Source organism: Ovis canadensis, chromosome 4 (assembly GCF_042477335.2).
Source record: "Ovis canadensis isolate MfBH-ARS-UI-01 breed Bighorn chromosome 4, ARS-UI_OviCan_v2, whole genome shotgun sequence".
NCBI lineage: Eukaryota > Metazoa > Chordata > Mammalia > Artiodactyla > Bovidae > Ovis > Ovis canadensis.
In genome coordinates, this window is record NC_091248.1 from 79,466,447 (window position 1) to 79,484,128 (window position 17,682).

The window sequence follows — 17,682 nt, forward strand, 5'->3', positions numbered from 1 at the left end:
AATCAGAAAAGCAAAATTATTGATAATTTAGGAAACTGTTAGAAAGATGAAAGGAAGTTAGAAAGTGTGGGACAAGGTCAGTCTTGGTACATGAGAACACTTTTGTTCCTGATTCATAGTGGGGGAAAAAAATGTGTGAATTTATTTTATAACTCGCTTCTTTGAGAAATAATGGTTTCATCATTAGATTTGTATTTTCCTTTCATATATATTGGGATAAATAAAAACATTTAATGGCTATAAACTGTTCACTCTAATTGTAGGCTTATTTTTTGTTTCTTCTATTCTAATTGAATCATGTCTCTTCCCCTACCTCCAGGTTACGATCTTTGGTCAAACAATTAGAGAGAGGGGAGGCTTCAGTGGTAGATCTCAAGAAGAATTTGGAATATGCAGCCTCTGTGCTTGAATCTGTGTACATTGATGAAACCAGGTGAGCTAAAATGGCAAGAAGTCGATGATAAATTTTCTATTATATGACTTTTTGAAATGTCCCTCATGGCATGTAGGTGGTAACATTCAAATGATTGGTTTGATTTGAGCTTTAGTTTTCACAAATAGGGTAGATTTGGGTATCACATATCTTCTTTACATCCTCATTTATAAAAGGATTACTAAATTTCTAATCAAATGTAGAGTTATTCTGGAATTAATACATATTATTCATCTCAGCCTAAAAATTGCATTCAAGTTTTAATTCATGATGTCCATCTGTAAATGGCAGGTTTTGAAGGGTTGAAGAAGCATTTGTTCTCTTAAACACCCAATATTCCTCCCTCAATCCTTTGATATGTTATTGATTTTCCTAGAAGACCCTTTCCATTTGAATTATCCATAAGTCTCAAAGCACTTCCAGTTACTAAGTGCATTTGAGAGGAAAAAAAAAAATTGCTTTTCTTTGAAAACATTGAATTGGTAAATATGAAAGGCTTTTCTTGTTTTATCTAGTTCAGAGAAGCTCCACTGTTAGTATTTTTGATGTATAACTTTTCTATGCCAAATTTTAATCTGATAGGATTTCCCAGTACTTTTAAGAATTGTGTGGTTTAGTTTTTGGTGATATAATTGGTTCCTAATTTAAGGAATTTTGATACCATGGGTTTTTTTTTTTTTTTTCTAAATGTTGTATATTTCTCCCTTACCTTCCAATTGGAGGATCTAAAGAAAAAAAGAAAACACTCATTGACACCTGTTTTTACTGCTTATTTTTAGCGGGGCTTAACATAAGTATAAAATACAACTTTTCAAGTTTTAAAATATTGTAATTTATTGCTGTTTATGTTCTGTTCTAGCCTAATCCATGATTAGGTCTGAAAAGTCTGCTAAGCACACATGACAGATCACTATTCTCAAATAAAGAACTGAATTATTTAGGAAATTTTGCTTAAATTTAGACATTTAAGTTTCTGTAATGTCCTATCTAGCTAGAGAGGGTATCAGTATTTGCCATTTGGGTTTATTACTTCAGAAGACTGAGTTGATGTGATTTGGGTAACACTTTGCAAACTCTTTTTTTTTTCCTTTTTAGTTTTATTGAGATGTAATTGACATGTAACATTGTAAAAGTTAAGGTATACAATATGTTCTATTTATTTACTACCATAAGATTACCACTATAGGGTTAACTAACATCTGTATCACATCACATAATTATTTTTCTTTTGTGGTGGGAATAATTAAGATCTAAGATCTTCACAGCTTTGAAGTTTGTAATACAGTATTGTTGTATATCACTTTTAAAAATTTAATTCTGGTTTCCTCGGTGTGTATGCCCAGAAGTGGGATTGCTGGGTCATAAGGTAGTTCTATTTGCAATTTTTTAAGGAATCTCCACACTGTTCTCCATAGTGGCTGTACTAGTTTGCATTCCCACCAACAGTGTAGGAGGGTTCCCTTTTCTCCACACCCTCTCCAGCATTTATTGCTTGCAGATTTTTGGATCGCAGCCATTCTGACTGGTGTGAAGTGGTCTGACGCAGGATGCAGCATGCTTGGGGCTGGTGCATGGGGATGACCCAGAAAGATGTTATGGGGAGGGAGGTGGGAGGGGGGTTCATGTTTGGGAATGCATGTAAGAATTAAAGATTTTAAAATGTAAAAAATAAAAAACTAAAAATAAAAAAAAAAAACAAAAAACAAAAAAAAAATAAAAAAAAATAAAAATTTAATTTATTTGTTTTAATTGGAGGATAATTACTTTACAATATTGTGATGATTTTTGCCATACATCAACCTAAATCAGCCACAGTGTTGTCTACAGTTTTCAAGTGCCATTATTTTCTCTTTTTTTCAGTTTGAATTTTTATTATTATTATTATTATTATTATTATTATTATTTTTACTTTGCAATATTGTATTGGTTTTGCATAATGTCACTTGGCCATCTATGAAATAAATCTTGTGAATGCATTTCAAATGAGAGCTTTAGATTCCATTCAAATTCCGCAAATCATGAAGGAATAAAGATACTGGTTACACCTGAGTGCAGTGGATCAGGCCCACAGGGCCTGAGATGAAGACTATTTGACCTTCTCTGACTCCTTTGTTCCTTTATCCAGTGTGGTAGAGAAAACCACCTTGAAACACAAATGCTGGGCGTTCACAAGCCTTGCCCAAAAAAGCACTGGATTTTTTTGTGGCCCATTTATTATGTTTTTTTTTTTTTTCACCTGTGTATTCAGGTGGCTTGGAGAGAAGGAACAGCTGCTTTGAACAGGGAGCTCTAACTTCAGATTTAATCTGTGTCATGGTTCTGTTTCTTGGGTCCAGGCGACTCCTGGATACAGAAGATGAGCTCAGTGACATTCAGTCCGATGCAGTGCCTTCTGAGGTCCGAGACTGGCTGGCCTCCACCTTCACGCGGCAGATGGGGATGATGCTCAGAAGAAGTGAGGAGAAGCCGCGGTTCAAGAGCATCGTCCATGCAGTGCAGGCTGGGATATTTGTGGAGAGGTAAAGATAACTGTCATTCACTAACCAAAGCAGCGAAAGGGATACTGGTTTCTGATAACTGAAGACTTTGCTTTGATGTAGATTTGGTATTTTTATAAATACTAAAAATTCTGGGTGGAAACAGTCTTGAATAAGAAGAGATGCAAAAGCATATCTTTGCAGCATCATTAGCACAAGCTTTTTGCCTTTGCTTGGAATTCTTTTTGTTCACATTAAGATTTCGTTTGAGTTCAGCCTCTGATTAAAAAAAAAAAAAAGACGTATCTTATCATTATTTGACATACGTGGATGATGTCTACATTTGAAACAGGTCAAAGGTGCTCTGTGAGGGTATTGATCCAGGGAGAAGTTCAGTCAAGGGGTTTGAGTTCCCCATGACACTTTCCAAGTTTGTAAGTCACTTTGCTCTTTGAAATTAAATCGCCCCATCCCCAGAAATGGATTCCAGAAATTGATATTCTTCCTACAATCCTTACTGCACAATTAAATGTTTTAGGAATGCTGTGGTTGCCTCAAAGTTTACCTGGGACATTTTTCTCTTTAGTTTTTTGAGTTCTTTTAGTTCTCTTTTTGAGTTCTCTTTAATCTTTTAGTTCTAAAGAAAAATCTCTTCTAAATGGATCCCCCATAGGAGTTCTTTTTTCAGGATAAAGTAATACATTACATATTATCTGTGCTACACTATAATTCACTTCCAGCAGAAGAGGAGATCCATTTTAATAACTTCATTTGGGTCACATAGACTTAATTTTTGTTTGTTAGTTTCCAGTGGTTTACATGTTTGGGATTGCTTTAATTTCATTTGATTTGAACATTTAAGCCCCTTGAATGACTATGAGAAAGGTTGTAAAATAAATTTTAGGTTCCTTGGGTTTATCAGGTGATATGACTTCTTACTAATTGTCAATACTTGTGTAACTATGTGGCCTGCTAATTTTTCTTTGTAAGATATAATATTGTATTTTTTTTTTCCTTCTGACTTTGCCAGAATGTATAGACGGACATCAAACATGGTTGGACTGAGCTATCCACCAGCTGTTATTGAAGCATTAAAGGTAATACCATTAAAAAAGTCTTATAATGTATATGGTGCCCTATAAAAACCTAAATTTGTTGTTAGAAAATGAGTTTTCATTTACAGTTCATTTATAGTTTTCCCAGTCATTCCTGACTTTTTTCTTTCATTATCTTTTACTTATCTGTTCAGTAACAGTATTGCTAATTTTTAAGCCTTTGTACTGCCATTTTTAAAAAAAATATGGAATTCTGTGTAGTTTCATTTCTTTCTGCTGTCTTGGAGTACTTTGGTAATCAGTACAGTGATCTAGCATTACGAGACTCAGTCTGACTTTGGCCATAGGAGGTCAAATTTGTTCTGGTTATAAATGTCCAACATTAGGATGAACTTTTGTGGCCATAACTCTACCATTATCTTCTTACCTACTCTATGTACATTTTGTAGGTGAAGAGACTAAGACTCAGTGAGACTAAAAAAAAGGCAGAGACAGAACTAAGGTTTGATACCAGAGTTATGGGCAGATAGTAAGCTCTCAGTAACATTTTATGCATGAAAGTATGTTCTCCAGAGCCCTCATCCTCTTCATGTATCCTCCTATTTTCCCAAAACTCTCACAAAACCTGAAAGTTCCATGGAAAGTAACAAAATGCTTGAGTGTAAAGAGTTTAAATCCTACAGAATGACTCCCAGTCAGACAAGCTCTTGGAATTGTATAGAATATCGCTAAGAGCCCTTGAAAGTGAAAGTGTACATTGCTCAGTTGTGTCCGACTCTTTGGACCCCATGAATTCCATGGAATTCTCCAGGCCAGAATCCTGGAGTGGGTAGTCTTTCCCTTCTCCAGCGGATCTTCCCAACCCAGGTATTGAACCCAGGTCTCCCACATTGCAGGCAGATTCTTTACCAACTGAGCCCCAAGGGAAGCCCTTGTGTAGATGTATTTTTGTATGTGTGTGTAGATTCAGACTCACTGGTCTTTTAAATTTAGGGGATGAGCTAAGGCCCAGGATCATGGAACTGGTTGACATTGCCTGGTGCCTACACATGGAGTCATGTCAGCTTAGTCAAAGAGGTTCCAGCGTTCTGACTCTTGTTAAATGGGCTTCCCTGGTGACTCAGTGGTAAAGAATCCGCCTGCCAATGCAAGAGACATGGGTTTGATCCCTGGTCCAGGAAGAGCCCCTGGAGAAGGAAATGGCAACTCACTCCAGTATTCTTGCCTGGGGAATTTCATGCACGGAGGAGCCTGACGGACTATAAGTCCATGGGGCTGCAGAGAGTCAGACATGACTTAATGGCTGAACAACAACTACAAAGCTATTTTAATCTTTCTCTGAAACCTGAAAAGTGTATCCCCGATAGAATTTTCAGAAGATAATTTAAATTCCCTACTCACAGAATCAGATCAATTTAATGTCAAGAAAGAGCCCTTTAGGGCCAGTTTGATTTTATATTTCATAGTCCCTTTCTCTTGTCTCAGGGACATTCACTAGCTGACTTTGGGAGACTCTGTATTCAGATTCTCAGTTCACCATTTTCTTTCTCTTGTCAAGTCATCTAGGACAGGAAGGGTGCTCAGGAAAGATACAGCAAGAAGACACATGTTTTCTCTCCCTCCTCTACAACCCCAGCTCTAATGCTCAATAAATCTTTGTGTAATTCACAGCAACATTTCTTATTTAATCTGTGAAACCACTTTATAAGATCTGGTGTTTCATAATACCCACTGTGAAGTTGCATTGATTTTCATAATTGAATCTGAAACCTTCAGTGAAAGTCTTAGGAATGTTAAAAGCATCTTTTATCCTTAATTTCTTCCTTTATCGTGAAAACAAATACAGGCGGTTATACCGGTACTAAGAAATTTATGAAAATATTTCTTACAAATTGGAGCTTCTTTTCTACACAGAATGACTGAAGAAATGTGGAACAACCTGTGATGTGCGTGAATTGTTATTTTATGCTTAGGGGAAAAGTACTTCTCAGAAGCACACATGTCTTTTGGAGGAGAAAGTTATCTTGATGATTTCAGGATGAATACTAACTCTGAATTGCTGCCCTTCTCCACAACATTGCTAATATGTGCTGAAGGCTAAAGCTGTTGTTTCTCTTGGTTGTATGCTCTCTTTACTTTGGAAGTTCAAGACCTTTTTACAATGTAATATTTTTCTGTGTTCCTAGACTCTGGTTTAATTTTCAGTGGATTGGAGTTGAACTGGAGAGATGACATAGATTCTTTTTTTTACATAGTACTTATTAGAAAAAGGTTATTTTCACTCCGCTGCCAGCAATTTATATGGAGACACTATTGTTTTCTTCTGTTACAGAAAATTTCCCAAAAGCCTGAGAGAATACCATTAATAAAATAATCATCCTGCTACTGTCATCTTAACCTTTGTGATTAATGTAAGAACATAGCACAAAATAACATTTAAGGAAGAGAATAATTAGCCACCACCAATCTCTAAATTTGAAATATGTTGCACTTTTATTCTTTTTATTTGTTTCCATGCAGTGAATGCTGGCTTCTAATTTGAGTGGTTTTATCTCTAATCTTCTAAGGTGGGGTTATCAGAAATGGAGAATTGTGCTGTTCTTTAGAAGGGCATATGCTGTGTGACTCAGGAAGAGACACCCTGGACAGACTCCAGGTTTAAAGTGGAAGGAAATGAGGAGGTTCAGGCTTCCTTCACGTTAGACTAATAGGAAATTCATGGGACTGGTGCTTGGGCCAAATTTGCTAAGAAGAGAAGATTGGTTTAAGGCAGTTAAATTAGGTGCTTGTTAAAATGTAGATTCCAGGCCACAAGCCAGGATTCTTCAGAATCCTCCACCAAAGAATCAACATTTTTTTTCTGAGCACCCCAGGTGGTTCTAAAGAACACTGAAATTTGAGAATCACAGCTAAAGTCTCCCCAGAATGAGGGGCTAGAGAGACTATCCATCTCACGGTCTGTGTTTACACATCCTTCTGTTTCTCTAAGACCTAATATTCAGAATAAATCTTGACTTTTTACTATGATTATCTCTTCATTTCCAGTGATAGCTTTTTTTTCTTCTTTTATTCATTTAAGTGAAGAGGATTAAAAATAGTCAGATGTGACCAAATGTTTTCCTACCTACTGAGTTGTCAGTGGACTTTTGTTTAACTAATAGCTAGACAATGGCTGTCATGACAGTGCCAGTTTTGGTAGCCAAGGTGAACCTTAGGGCTTCCTTGATAGTTCAGTTGGTAAAGAATCTGCCTGCAGTGCAGGAGACCCTTGTTCGATTGCTAGGTTGTGAAGATTTGCTGGAGAAGGGATAGGCTACCCACTCCAGTATTCTTGGGCTTCCCTTGTGGCTCAACTGGTAAAGAATCCGCCTGCATTGCAGGAGACCTGGGTTTGATCCCTGGTTGGGAAGATCCCCTGGAGAAGGGAAAAGCCACCCACTCCAGTATTCTGGCCTGGAGAAGTCCATGGACTGTATAGTTCATGGGGTCACAAAGAATCGGACACAGCTGAGCAACTTTCACTTTCAAGGTGAACCTTGGGTCTTGGATTAATCTTAAATGGCTCCACTGTCTGTGGCCTAGGCACTCTCGGGGTATTTAAGGCCTAAGGCTTGGGTCACAGCACATATTCATTGAGTTTACAATGTCATCTGTCAGTAATGCTGACACTGGGGCATCAGTGGAGTTATTGCCTGGTATTGGCATTAAACCCTTCATTTCATCTCTCTGCGGTGGCCATCTATGAAACTGGAGAAAGTTTTTAGGGTTATAAGGGTTTGCAAATATGTATCAACAGTTCCTACTGTGCCTGGCACAGAAAATGCTTAGCACTTGTGGCTATTTCTTTACTTTTTATAATGGAGGAGAAATTATTGGAGGCTAAGGTGATGGCAACCCACTCCAGTACTCTTGCCTGGAAAATCCCATGAACGGAGGAGCCTGGTGGGCTGCAGTCCATGGGGTCGCTAAGAGTCGGGCATGACTGAGCGACTTCACTTTCACTTTTCACTTTCATGCATTGGAGAAGGAAATGGCAACCCACTCCAATACTCTTGCCTGGAGAATCCCAGGGACAGAGGAGCCTAGTGGGCTGCCATCTATGGGGTCGCATAGAGTCGGACATGACTGAAGCAACTTAGCAGCAGCAAGGTGAGATTTACTACTAAATGTGAATTGAAACAATTTGAAACCTTTCTGGAAATGTTTGGTTTTCCCTGTATACAGTTTGTTTTCCCTGTGCCCTGGTGTCCATAAGAGAGACGCTTCATGATCTCAGGGTGATCTTCATGATTGGGATCTTTGGAGAGGAGCAGGATTGGGATGGATAGATGATGTTGGAATGCAGTGAAGGCTGATGTGGGAGTCACTGGGTCCAGCAGTTTCTGAAAGCCAAGGTCTCTTCCAAAAGACCATCTGACACCTAGCTCAGATTCAGTGTGATCTCACATGCATCCTTATTGTCATGCTCATGGCAATACACTTTCCTTAACCACTGAAATAAAACTCTTGATATGCTGAGAAACCAAATGACTATTGTTTTAATTATTTCTTAAACATGCCTTTGTTTATAACACCCACAAGTAGCTATCTATAAGTCAAAGACGTATTTGACAGTGTTTACATATATTTTAAAGCCACTATTTTATGGACAAATAAAACTCTGAACTTTAAGAGTAGTGTGTGAGGAGTGTGTTCATCTTAGCTCTTAGTTTTATATTTTCCAGTAAAGTGACTTACAGATTTGAGGACTCCGTCCTCAGATCAGTGACTCCAGAAGTGATAACATTTTTCCATCCCATGAAATGAAGGCTTTCTCCTTGGTTTCAGCTTAGCAGATTAGATTCTTGAGGTGGCACATTGTTTTGAGTTCTATATCATGTGTGTTTCTGAAGACTTTTTAAGTGGGTTAACATTCTCCACAGTGGACTAAGAGGAAGTCAGTAGATGGTATCACAAGGCTGGTTAGGGGTAGGAAACACACTAGGTTATTGTGAAGTCAGTTAAAATTTTGGAATTCAGCAGAAGGAGTGGAAGGTTCGGAGAAGGCAATAGCAAACCACTCCAGTACTGTTACCTGGAAAACCCCATGGATGGAGGAGCCTGGTGGGCTGCAGTCCATGGGGTTGCAAAGAGTCGGACACGATTGAGCGACTTCACTTTCACTTTTCACTTTCATGCATTGGAGAAGGAAATGGCAACCCACTCCAGTGTTCTTGCCTGGAGAATCCCAGGGACAGGGGAGCCTGGTGGGCTGCCATCTATGAGGTCGCATAGAGTCGGACACAACTGAAGCGACTTAGCAACAGCAGCAGCAGCAGTGGAAGGTTAATGGAAAGAGCCTGAGTTTAAACTTCAGTTGAACGTGTGTTTGTGTTTTTGCCCCACATGTATTCCTAACACTTGCCTTTTATGAATCTTAGGGAAATTAGCTAACTTCTCAGTTTTCTCATTTGTGAGATATGGCTGATAATACCTACCACTAGGCTTGTCTTCAGGATGAATTATATATTTATCATTGATCGTAATGCCTAGGTAGATACCCAGTAAATTATAGCTCTTGTTATTACTAATAAAGCTATTTCATGTTTTATCAGCAAATGCTATATAGGATTGCCATATTGGAAAAAGTTTGAGAGGGGAAACAGTATTAGAGTCTTAGACTGAATTACCAAGTTAGGGTAACCCCCAAAATTACAGGCTAACCCCAAAGTAGGGAGATAAATGTAAGTGGCTACCAACTAATGAATTCTTTCTTTCTGCCCTGACTTGTAGGATGTGGACAAGTGGTCCTTTGATGTCTTTTCCCTCAATGAAGCCAGTGGGGACCATGCACTGAAATTCATTTTCTATGAGTTACTTACTCGCTATGATCTGATCAGCCGTTTCAAGGTCAGTGTCTAATTAAAACCAAACAACTGCACATATTTGTCCAGCCTTGCAGGACTTTGGGGCTAAGACCAAGAGAATCCTTCTAATGTAGACTGAAAGCTGCTCTGGGGTGACTTGTCCAGAAAGCCACTGCCACAAACTCCACACTGAGGGGAACTTTCATTACTCCCTTGCCTGGTGAGCTCATCAACAAGGGAGAGACTGGAGCCACCTATTTAGATCCCAGTCTTCCTAGAAGTACAGCTGGAAGCCTGAACCAGACCTACCTGCCGGCTCTGCCTACAGTGTTCCTTTCAGCCAGACTCTGTGTACTAATGACCACCACCGGCAAGGAGACAGGAATGGAGATAGAGTGTGCATTTATTGTCTTCATGAACTTCTCTTTCGGCCACTTGGCTCAAATTCACACAAATACTCTCACTTATCATCTATGATAGATCATTGATATTTCCCAGCCATTGATGTTTTAAATTAATTCTTCAACTTTAAGAGCATGAGCCAATTCCAGTGTTCCACCTCCTCGGCCTTCTAATTCCACAGATTCTGGAGGTGGGATCCTATTCTCTAGGGAGCCTGAGCTTTATCTGCTGGCATCTGCCGTATCTTGCCCCTCACATTTCTCTCATCAATGAATGAGTCTCTGGGAAATGCAGGTCTTTTTCTGTATAAAGTATCAATTTTTCTGGGCAGCATGATTCTTTATCACTTTCCTAAGGACTGCACATTTGGAAGTGTATTTCTTACATAGTCATAAGCACTTTATGACAATGGTCTTTAATTTCTTTTGCGTCAGAAGCCTGTTTGACACTCAAAGGCTAATACCGTGTCTGGTAGACCAGACACTAGAATGAGATTCAGGAGATCACCTGGATCCTGATGTCAGTTCTGACCCAGTAGCTATGTGACCTTGAGTAATGACCTTTACCTTTCTGTGACAATCCCATCTGGGAAAAGACATTGCTTTCCTAGAAGGGATAGAACTCACTATGCCAGTCCAATGATTTCAATAAGAGCAATAACTATGAATCTTACGCTTTCTTACAACAAAATTTCCAGTGGTGTATTACAAAATACCTGGTCAAACATCAGGTCTACCCAAAGTTATATGGTCCCCACCTAACTCCAGTTCTCAAGAACTGGCATCATCACACTTACCTCTGTGTAAGGAACATTTTGAAGCAAGACTTAGTTACATCATGGACAGGTTTCAGGATTTCAGAAGAATTCTAGGGCACCAGCAGAGGTGGTGAGCAGAAGAACTGGCCATGTTACAACCTCCAGATGGACGCAAGGCAGCTTGGCAAGGGCTGGATTGACAACCTGCTAGAGGCGCGTATAGAGCTTTCATGCTCCACTCATGCCCAACAGTAATCCTAGATTTGCTTTTAAAGTCCTTTATATTAAGGAGAAAGAGTAAATGTCCACTTTTTCAAGTTTCCTCCCTCTCCACCTGAAACTCATTTCATTCTCTTCTTGTTTAGGAGCTACTGGTCATGATCAAAGAGGAGGAGGGTGATGATGGGTTAGGAGTCGGGACCAATCCCATTTTATTGGCCCCTGTCCTGGAATGAAGTTTTCATCCTGTCAACTTAATGTCTTGGGTTTTATTTTGTCAGGCATACATGCTGGAAGATGAAAAACAAAGCAAAACAGAACAGTATTCAGATAGCTTGAGGAAGAGGATGGTGGGGTAGAGTCGTATTTCTCTTGATCTATTACTATGGTTCATTTAATAAGATCAAGAAGCAGATCTTTCACTGACTGAGCCAATGGAGAATGGGACATGAACTGGTCTCATTGGACACACCCATCATCAAACTGATGCATAATTGCAGGCCTTTAAGGCTTATGTTTTTAAAATTAAAGATTATAGATTGGAAAAGAATAAAAACAAATCTGAATGAAATAGAATAGTAATTTCAGAGTCTTAGAGACTTGACAAAGATATTATTTTTCAAAAATTTTGTTTTATCTCTTTTGGGGCATTTTGTTTGTTTCTGTTATTTATTAAAATAAATTCAAAAGAAGCCTGTTTGAAGATCCAGTGGATGCTCAAGACCTCAAAAGAAGCTCCAGTACACATGCACACACCTTTATCTAGCATTTCAGTGGCCCATAGCTCTCCAATGAATAGCTCAAAGAATCTAAGTTCATTGGATCTTCATTTTTAAAATGATAATGAATTAATCTCTTGCATCTGAAAGGCTATATTTACATTTTTTAAATCCATGGATAGTAAATATGGAGCAATGTTCCCAAGGAAGAACATAATATGGATTCTCATGAAACACTTTTTTTTTTCTTATGAATGTAATTTCTAGTCTCCTGGAATACATATTTTCTCCTTTTCCCCCAATCTTACAATTGATAATCCACTCTAAACCAAGGAATTGATCCAGAAAACTAATAAAATGAATGTTTTCCAAGGCCCCTTATTTTGTACAGGCATTTTGCAGTTGTTCACTTTCTGCCAAATAGAAAAAGAAGGTATGTATATTACCCATATTTGAGACAGAAAGCAGCTAGGATAGCTGGAAATATTTTTCCAGATTGCAAGGCACCAATAAATTGGGCTTCCTAGGTGGCACAACTGGTAAAGAATCTGCCTGCCAGTGCAGGAGATGCTAGACACATGGGTTTGATCCCTGAGTTGGAAGGATCGCCTGGAGTAGGAAATAGCAATCCACTCTAGTATTCTTGCTTGGAGAATTCCATGGACAGAGGAGCTTGATGAACTACAGTCCACGGGGTTGCAAATAGTTGGATGCAACTGAGCGACTGAGCATAATAATAAGTTGCCAAGTAATAAACACAAGAATACAACTTGTTTCTGTTATAGAACAGACTATCATTTGTAGTTTTTTTTTTTTCTCAACTGTCCAGTGTACCCATCATTCCTTCTAAAGGGTGCAGTTTTCAGAATGCTTGCGTTTGTTTTACAATCATTTTATAACTTAAATCTTTGTGTACTTTATGTTTTCCCACAAGTAAATGAGATGCTGCATAGTATTTGTTCATTTATTTCTAAACAAGCAAAGACTTGAACCTTTGCCTGAGATTTGCCTACCTTTTTGCCCTCAATGTCCTTGAGGTGATCCTGTCTTTACCCTGGGCCTCTGAACTGGAGAACAAAGAATAATTTGCAGGGCAGACCAGGGACTTCCTGTTAGATTTTCAAATTATCCAATACTTTGTTCAGTGATTTTTATTAACTTTGAAAAATTCTTGTGTCCTTGTGTGCTCTCTTACTGCTTTCAGAAAGAGGTAGCTAGAATACCTTAGACATTTTTGGTCTCTCAAAGCTACTAAATCACTAGCCAATTAACCTTGCCACTCTCTTTCAGATCCCCATTTCTGCACTTGTCTCATTTGTGGAGGCCCTGGAAGTGGGATACAGCAAGCACAAAAATCCTTACCACAATTTGATGCATGCTGCTGACGTCACACAGACTGTGCATTACCTTCTCTATAAGACAGGAGTAGCAGTAAGTACAGATAGGAACTCAGGTTACCCAAAGATGTGATGGTTACTTTTTTTTTTTAATTGGAGGCTGTTTCTATTCTGATGAGGTTGAGCCCACAAGAAATATATTGTTTTATGGACTTCTTATTCCCCAATAATTGTCTAACCCAGTCATGGAGAGTGTTGAAATTCCTTATTGCCTGTGACTTTTTCTTCATCCTGGACTCGATGAAAAAAAAAATCTGGTAGTAACTTGTATCCTTACTAGGCTATGGCCAAATTAAATATAATTTCTATAACTAAATATGCATTTCCAGATATAGAGAGTGGTACTATTAATCTCTTGCTGTGTTCAATCACATTGACATCATGCATATTGAAATCAAATTGAATATACTCGGCAATCATATTGTACACAATTTGCTTTTGGTTTAAACTAATAGATCTTTTTCACAAGGGCTGTGGTTATTCTCATCTTGTTTATTATGTGCATTTGATTTTTTTGAACCTAAAGGTCAAGCTTCACCTCTAACCATTTGGAAATTTCTTGCTTTGATCCAACATTTTAGCTCTTTAGATACTTTTGAATCTCTGATCTATAACCCATTGTTTTAACAAAACTACTCAATTTGGTCATGTACTTCTTGCCCTCTTTGCCTTAATATAAACTATTCATTTTAAAGATACTGCTGTTAGTAACAGTTAGGTCTCTGTAGTAAATCTTTATGCCTTTTTACTTTGAAATCTTCTTCACCATTGACATTGAGATGGACATTTGGGGTGTGGTTATTAATTAACCCATAAACCCAGTACACATTTGTTATCTTTTCTGCTAGGGCATGTTGAGAGGCTTGGTCTAATATCTCATATTAAATATGGAATACAGTGGGAGGAGTGTGGGCTCTGGAGCTGGATATAGTTGGGTATAAATCCTTGCATAATTGCTTATTAGATTTGTGACCTATGATAAATTGCTTGAATCTTTGAGTCAAGGTTTCCTCATTTCTAAAACTGTGAAAAATATTCTGTCTTCTGGAAGTACTGTGACAGTTAGGAATAAAGTATCAAAGCATGAATGCTCTCTCTGCCTCATAAAGAAAGCTCAACAGTTAGGAATTGTTCTTATTTAAACTCTGTAAGATTGCCCTTAACCTCTCAGCAGTTTTCATGTTTTCCTTATTATAAAGTCAATTTCTTAAAAACAGTATTTAAAAAGGTGTTTTTAAAATTTTAGAAACTCTACATAGGAACCTTGTATAATATGATAAAGGGTTTTTGCCCAAAATTTAGAGCAGATATCAGTTTATGGTGGTTCCATGAAAGCATGGAGCAAAACAGGAATCCAACATTAATATTGCTAGTGAGCACTTTTCTGGAGATTCTCAATCAGCGCAATATGGTATCCACAGAAACTGAAGAAGCTTTCTATGAAAATAATTTGATGATCTGTCTAAAAACAAAAACCCCAAACCCTATAAATTATTAGATCAAATAAAAGGCCTCAGTAAGATATGGATAAAGTAACTGTCTTATACACTGTTTCCCAACATACATTCCCAACAGTTTTTTAAAAAACCTACAAATTACCCATGAAGAACTTTAAAATTAATGAAGAGGAAACTGAAATTAAAGGGCATGAAAATAATGTTTAAATAAGTGAAGAAATATACCATGTTTTTAACTGAAAGCCTCAGTATGAAACAGATGTTAATTTTTCTCAAACTCATTTTTATAAATTCAGAGCAATACCAGTAAAAAATTCCAAAAGGATTTAGCATACAACATAATAAGGTGAGTCTAAAATTTATGTAAAATAGATATTTAAGAACCATAGAAAAAACAGTTTTGAGTAAGACAGTGTGTGTGATGGGGTAGTTCTTACTCTACTAGATGTTAAAATATCTGCTAAAGCTATAGTAAAGCAATCTATATAGTGTGCAAAAGTAGACAAATATATCCATGGAATTGATTGAAGTTTTAAAAACTGAACCCAAATATTGGTTGAGCACTTATGTGCCACGTACTTTATAAGAGGATGAGGGTGCATTGTAGCTCTTAGAGAACTTGAGTTCTAGTAAGAAGTTACAGGTAAAAGACCAATGAAAAAGTAAACAAGAAAATATTGCTAGTATTCTGCAGAGGATTAGAACAGGGGACCACACAGGGTAAATTAAGTTTTATTAGATAGGAAAGGCATCTTTACAGAAGTAATATTTAGTCTGAGACAGTTATGATTTTAGGCTTGAGTCATGCTAAGAGCTGAAGGAAGGTATGCGAGTGGAATTAGTACAGGAATTAGTCAACTTCCTCATGACTGGAGGGAGTCAGTTGTACACACTTCCAGTTATAAAATTAAAAAAATCACGAGAATGTAAAGTACAGACCAAGTTGGCTTTGTAGGCTTGGCTAATGGGTCTCAGTGTTATTCTAAGTGCAGTGTGAGCCAGCTAAAGCATTTTCCCATGGGAGTGTGATGATCTGGTAAAGGCTAGACAAGGATTATTGTGAAGAATGGGTCTTGAGGCATCATGTTGGAAGAGAAGTGCAGAAGTCTCCTGGAGAGATGATGGTAGTGTGGACGAGGAAGGACCCTCCTGGGGTATAGAGACCAAATGTCCTGTAGCTGATGTAGATTTGAAAGAACTGGATGGTATAATAGGATTTCAGACACTAAGGAAGGGAATCAAGAGGACAGATTAGATTTTTGGTTGGATAAACAAGGTTGATGAGAGAAGCTTTCAGGGAAGGGGAGTCAAGAGTTTTGATTTAGACATGTTGAATTTAAGATCTTTATGAGATATCACCGTGGAGATGTTAAGCAGGAGGAAAACCTAAGGCGTCTAGAGTTCTGGGGAGGAGTCAGGGATGGACAAGGAGATTAGGCTCTCAGGGGCATATCAATATTATTTAAGGATATGAAACCAGATGACATGGTCTAAAGGAAGGGTGTGAATAGAGAAACAGGCACTGTGAACTGAGTCCTGGAGCAGTCTAAAGTTTAAAATGGAGCTCATTTCTTCACCATTTTAGTTTGGATAGTTTCCTTTATAGGATATCATTTGATTAACCACTCAATTAACATTCAGAGTAGCTTGAGATTTTTTTGAGAAACTCAGCCTTGGAGATTTTATACAGCCCTTGTTCCTCCAGATCATTTACAACTATCATGTATATTTCAAAAATGGTGTGTGCAAAAACAATAAAATGAGGACAAAGAATTAGAGCCAACAATAGTAACTAAAAAAGAGTAACCAGTATCATTGGGACAAAACCCAAGACAGCGTGAGGTTATGGAAGCCAAGGAAAGAAAGAGCTCCAAAGGAGAACTGTGACTTGTGTGCAACATGCTGAAGGGTTGAGTGGGATGGGGACAGAGAAGCGACCGCTGCCTTTGGCAACATTGGGAGTCATTGGTGCCCTTGTCATGATCAGACCCCGTGGTTTGCTGGGGATGGAACATGGACTGACGTATGACAAGGGCAGATCTGCAGGTGAGAAAGTGAGGACCCATCTATAGAAAACACTAGTAAAGGGAAAATTACTTGGTTCCAAAAATGTTTGGGGGACGGTTCATTTGGGGAAAAAAAAGCAATAGTTTTTGTCCTACTTGAAATCATTCACCAAATGTCAGGCAAATGAATTAAAGATATGAGCATAAAATTTTGATTATATTAGAAGAAAATATGAAGTTATGTTTATAGCCTTGAAAAAGGAAATCCTTTCTTAAATAAGCCTCAAAACATGAGTTATATAACAAAATATTGATTATTTTGAGTACATGAAAATGAAAACCTTCTGTAGGATTAAAAAAAAAATCACTGTAATTAAGTCAGTACTTGAGGAAAATATGTAGAGATCAAGGATTAAGATCCAGATTATATAAATCAACAAGAAAGTGGTACAAACCCTGTGGGCAAATAGGAGGAAACACACTGACTGAGTTAACATTGTCCTATTGCCAAGTCTCTGTCATGAGCTGAAATTTGTCCCCTTTCCCTAATCTCCAGTGCCTCGGAATGTGACTCTGTTTGGAGACAGGGCACTTAAAGAGGTAATTTAGGTAGATGAAGGGCGTATGGGTTGGCTCTAAACCAGTGTGACTGATGTTTATAAGAAAAGATTAAGACACAGACATGCTGATGCCCTGAGGAAAGAGCGTGTAAGGACACGGGGAAGGTGGCCCTCTGCAAGGTGAAAAAGAGCTGTCACCACAAACCAACCCTCCTAAAACCTTCATCTTGGACTACTAGCCTCCATAATTCTGAGAAAATAAATTTCTGTTATTTAAACTGCCTAGTTGGTGACGCTTTTATATATTAGCTGTAGCAAACTAATACAGCGGCAGAGCCAGTATTTGGTCTCAGT

The 17,682-nt window shown here is 38.0% G+C and overlaps 1 protein-coding gene across 14 annotated transcripts in view; it reads left to right on the forward strand.

Moving 5' to 3' along the window:
* PDE1C (phosphodiesterase 1C) overlaps nucleotides 1-17,682 on the forward strand; it is a 541,038-nt gene that overhangs the window by 406,364 nt on the left and 116,992 nt on the right. For all 14 annotated transcript variants that reach the window (XM_069588072.1, XM_069588069.1, XM_069588073.1 and 11 more), the window contains 5 exons: nucleotides 320-433; nucleotides 2,770-2,952; nucleotides 3,941-4,007; nucleotides 9,738-9,854; nucleotides 13,199-13,339. In XM_069588072.1, the coding sequence (XP_069444173.1) occupies nucleotides 320-433; nucleotides 2,770-2,952; nucleotides 3,941-4,007; nucleotides 9,738-9,854; nucleotides 13,199-13,339 (622 nt within the window). The remainder of the gene's footprint in view (nucleotides 1-319; nucleotides 434-2,769; nucleotides 2,953-3,940; nucleotides 4,008-9,737; nucleotides 9,855-13,198; nucleotides 13,340-17,682) is intronic.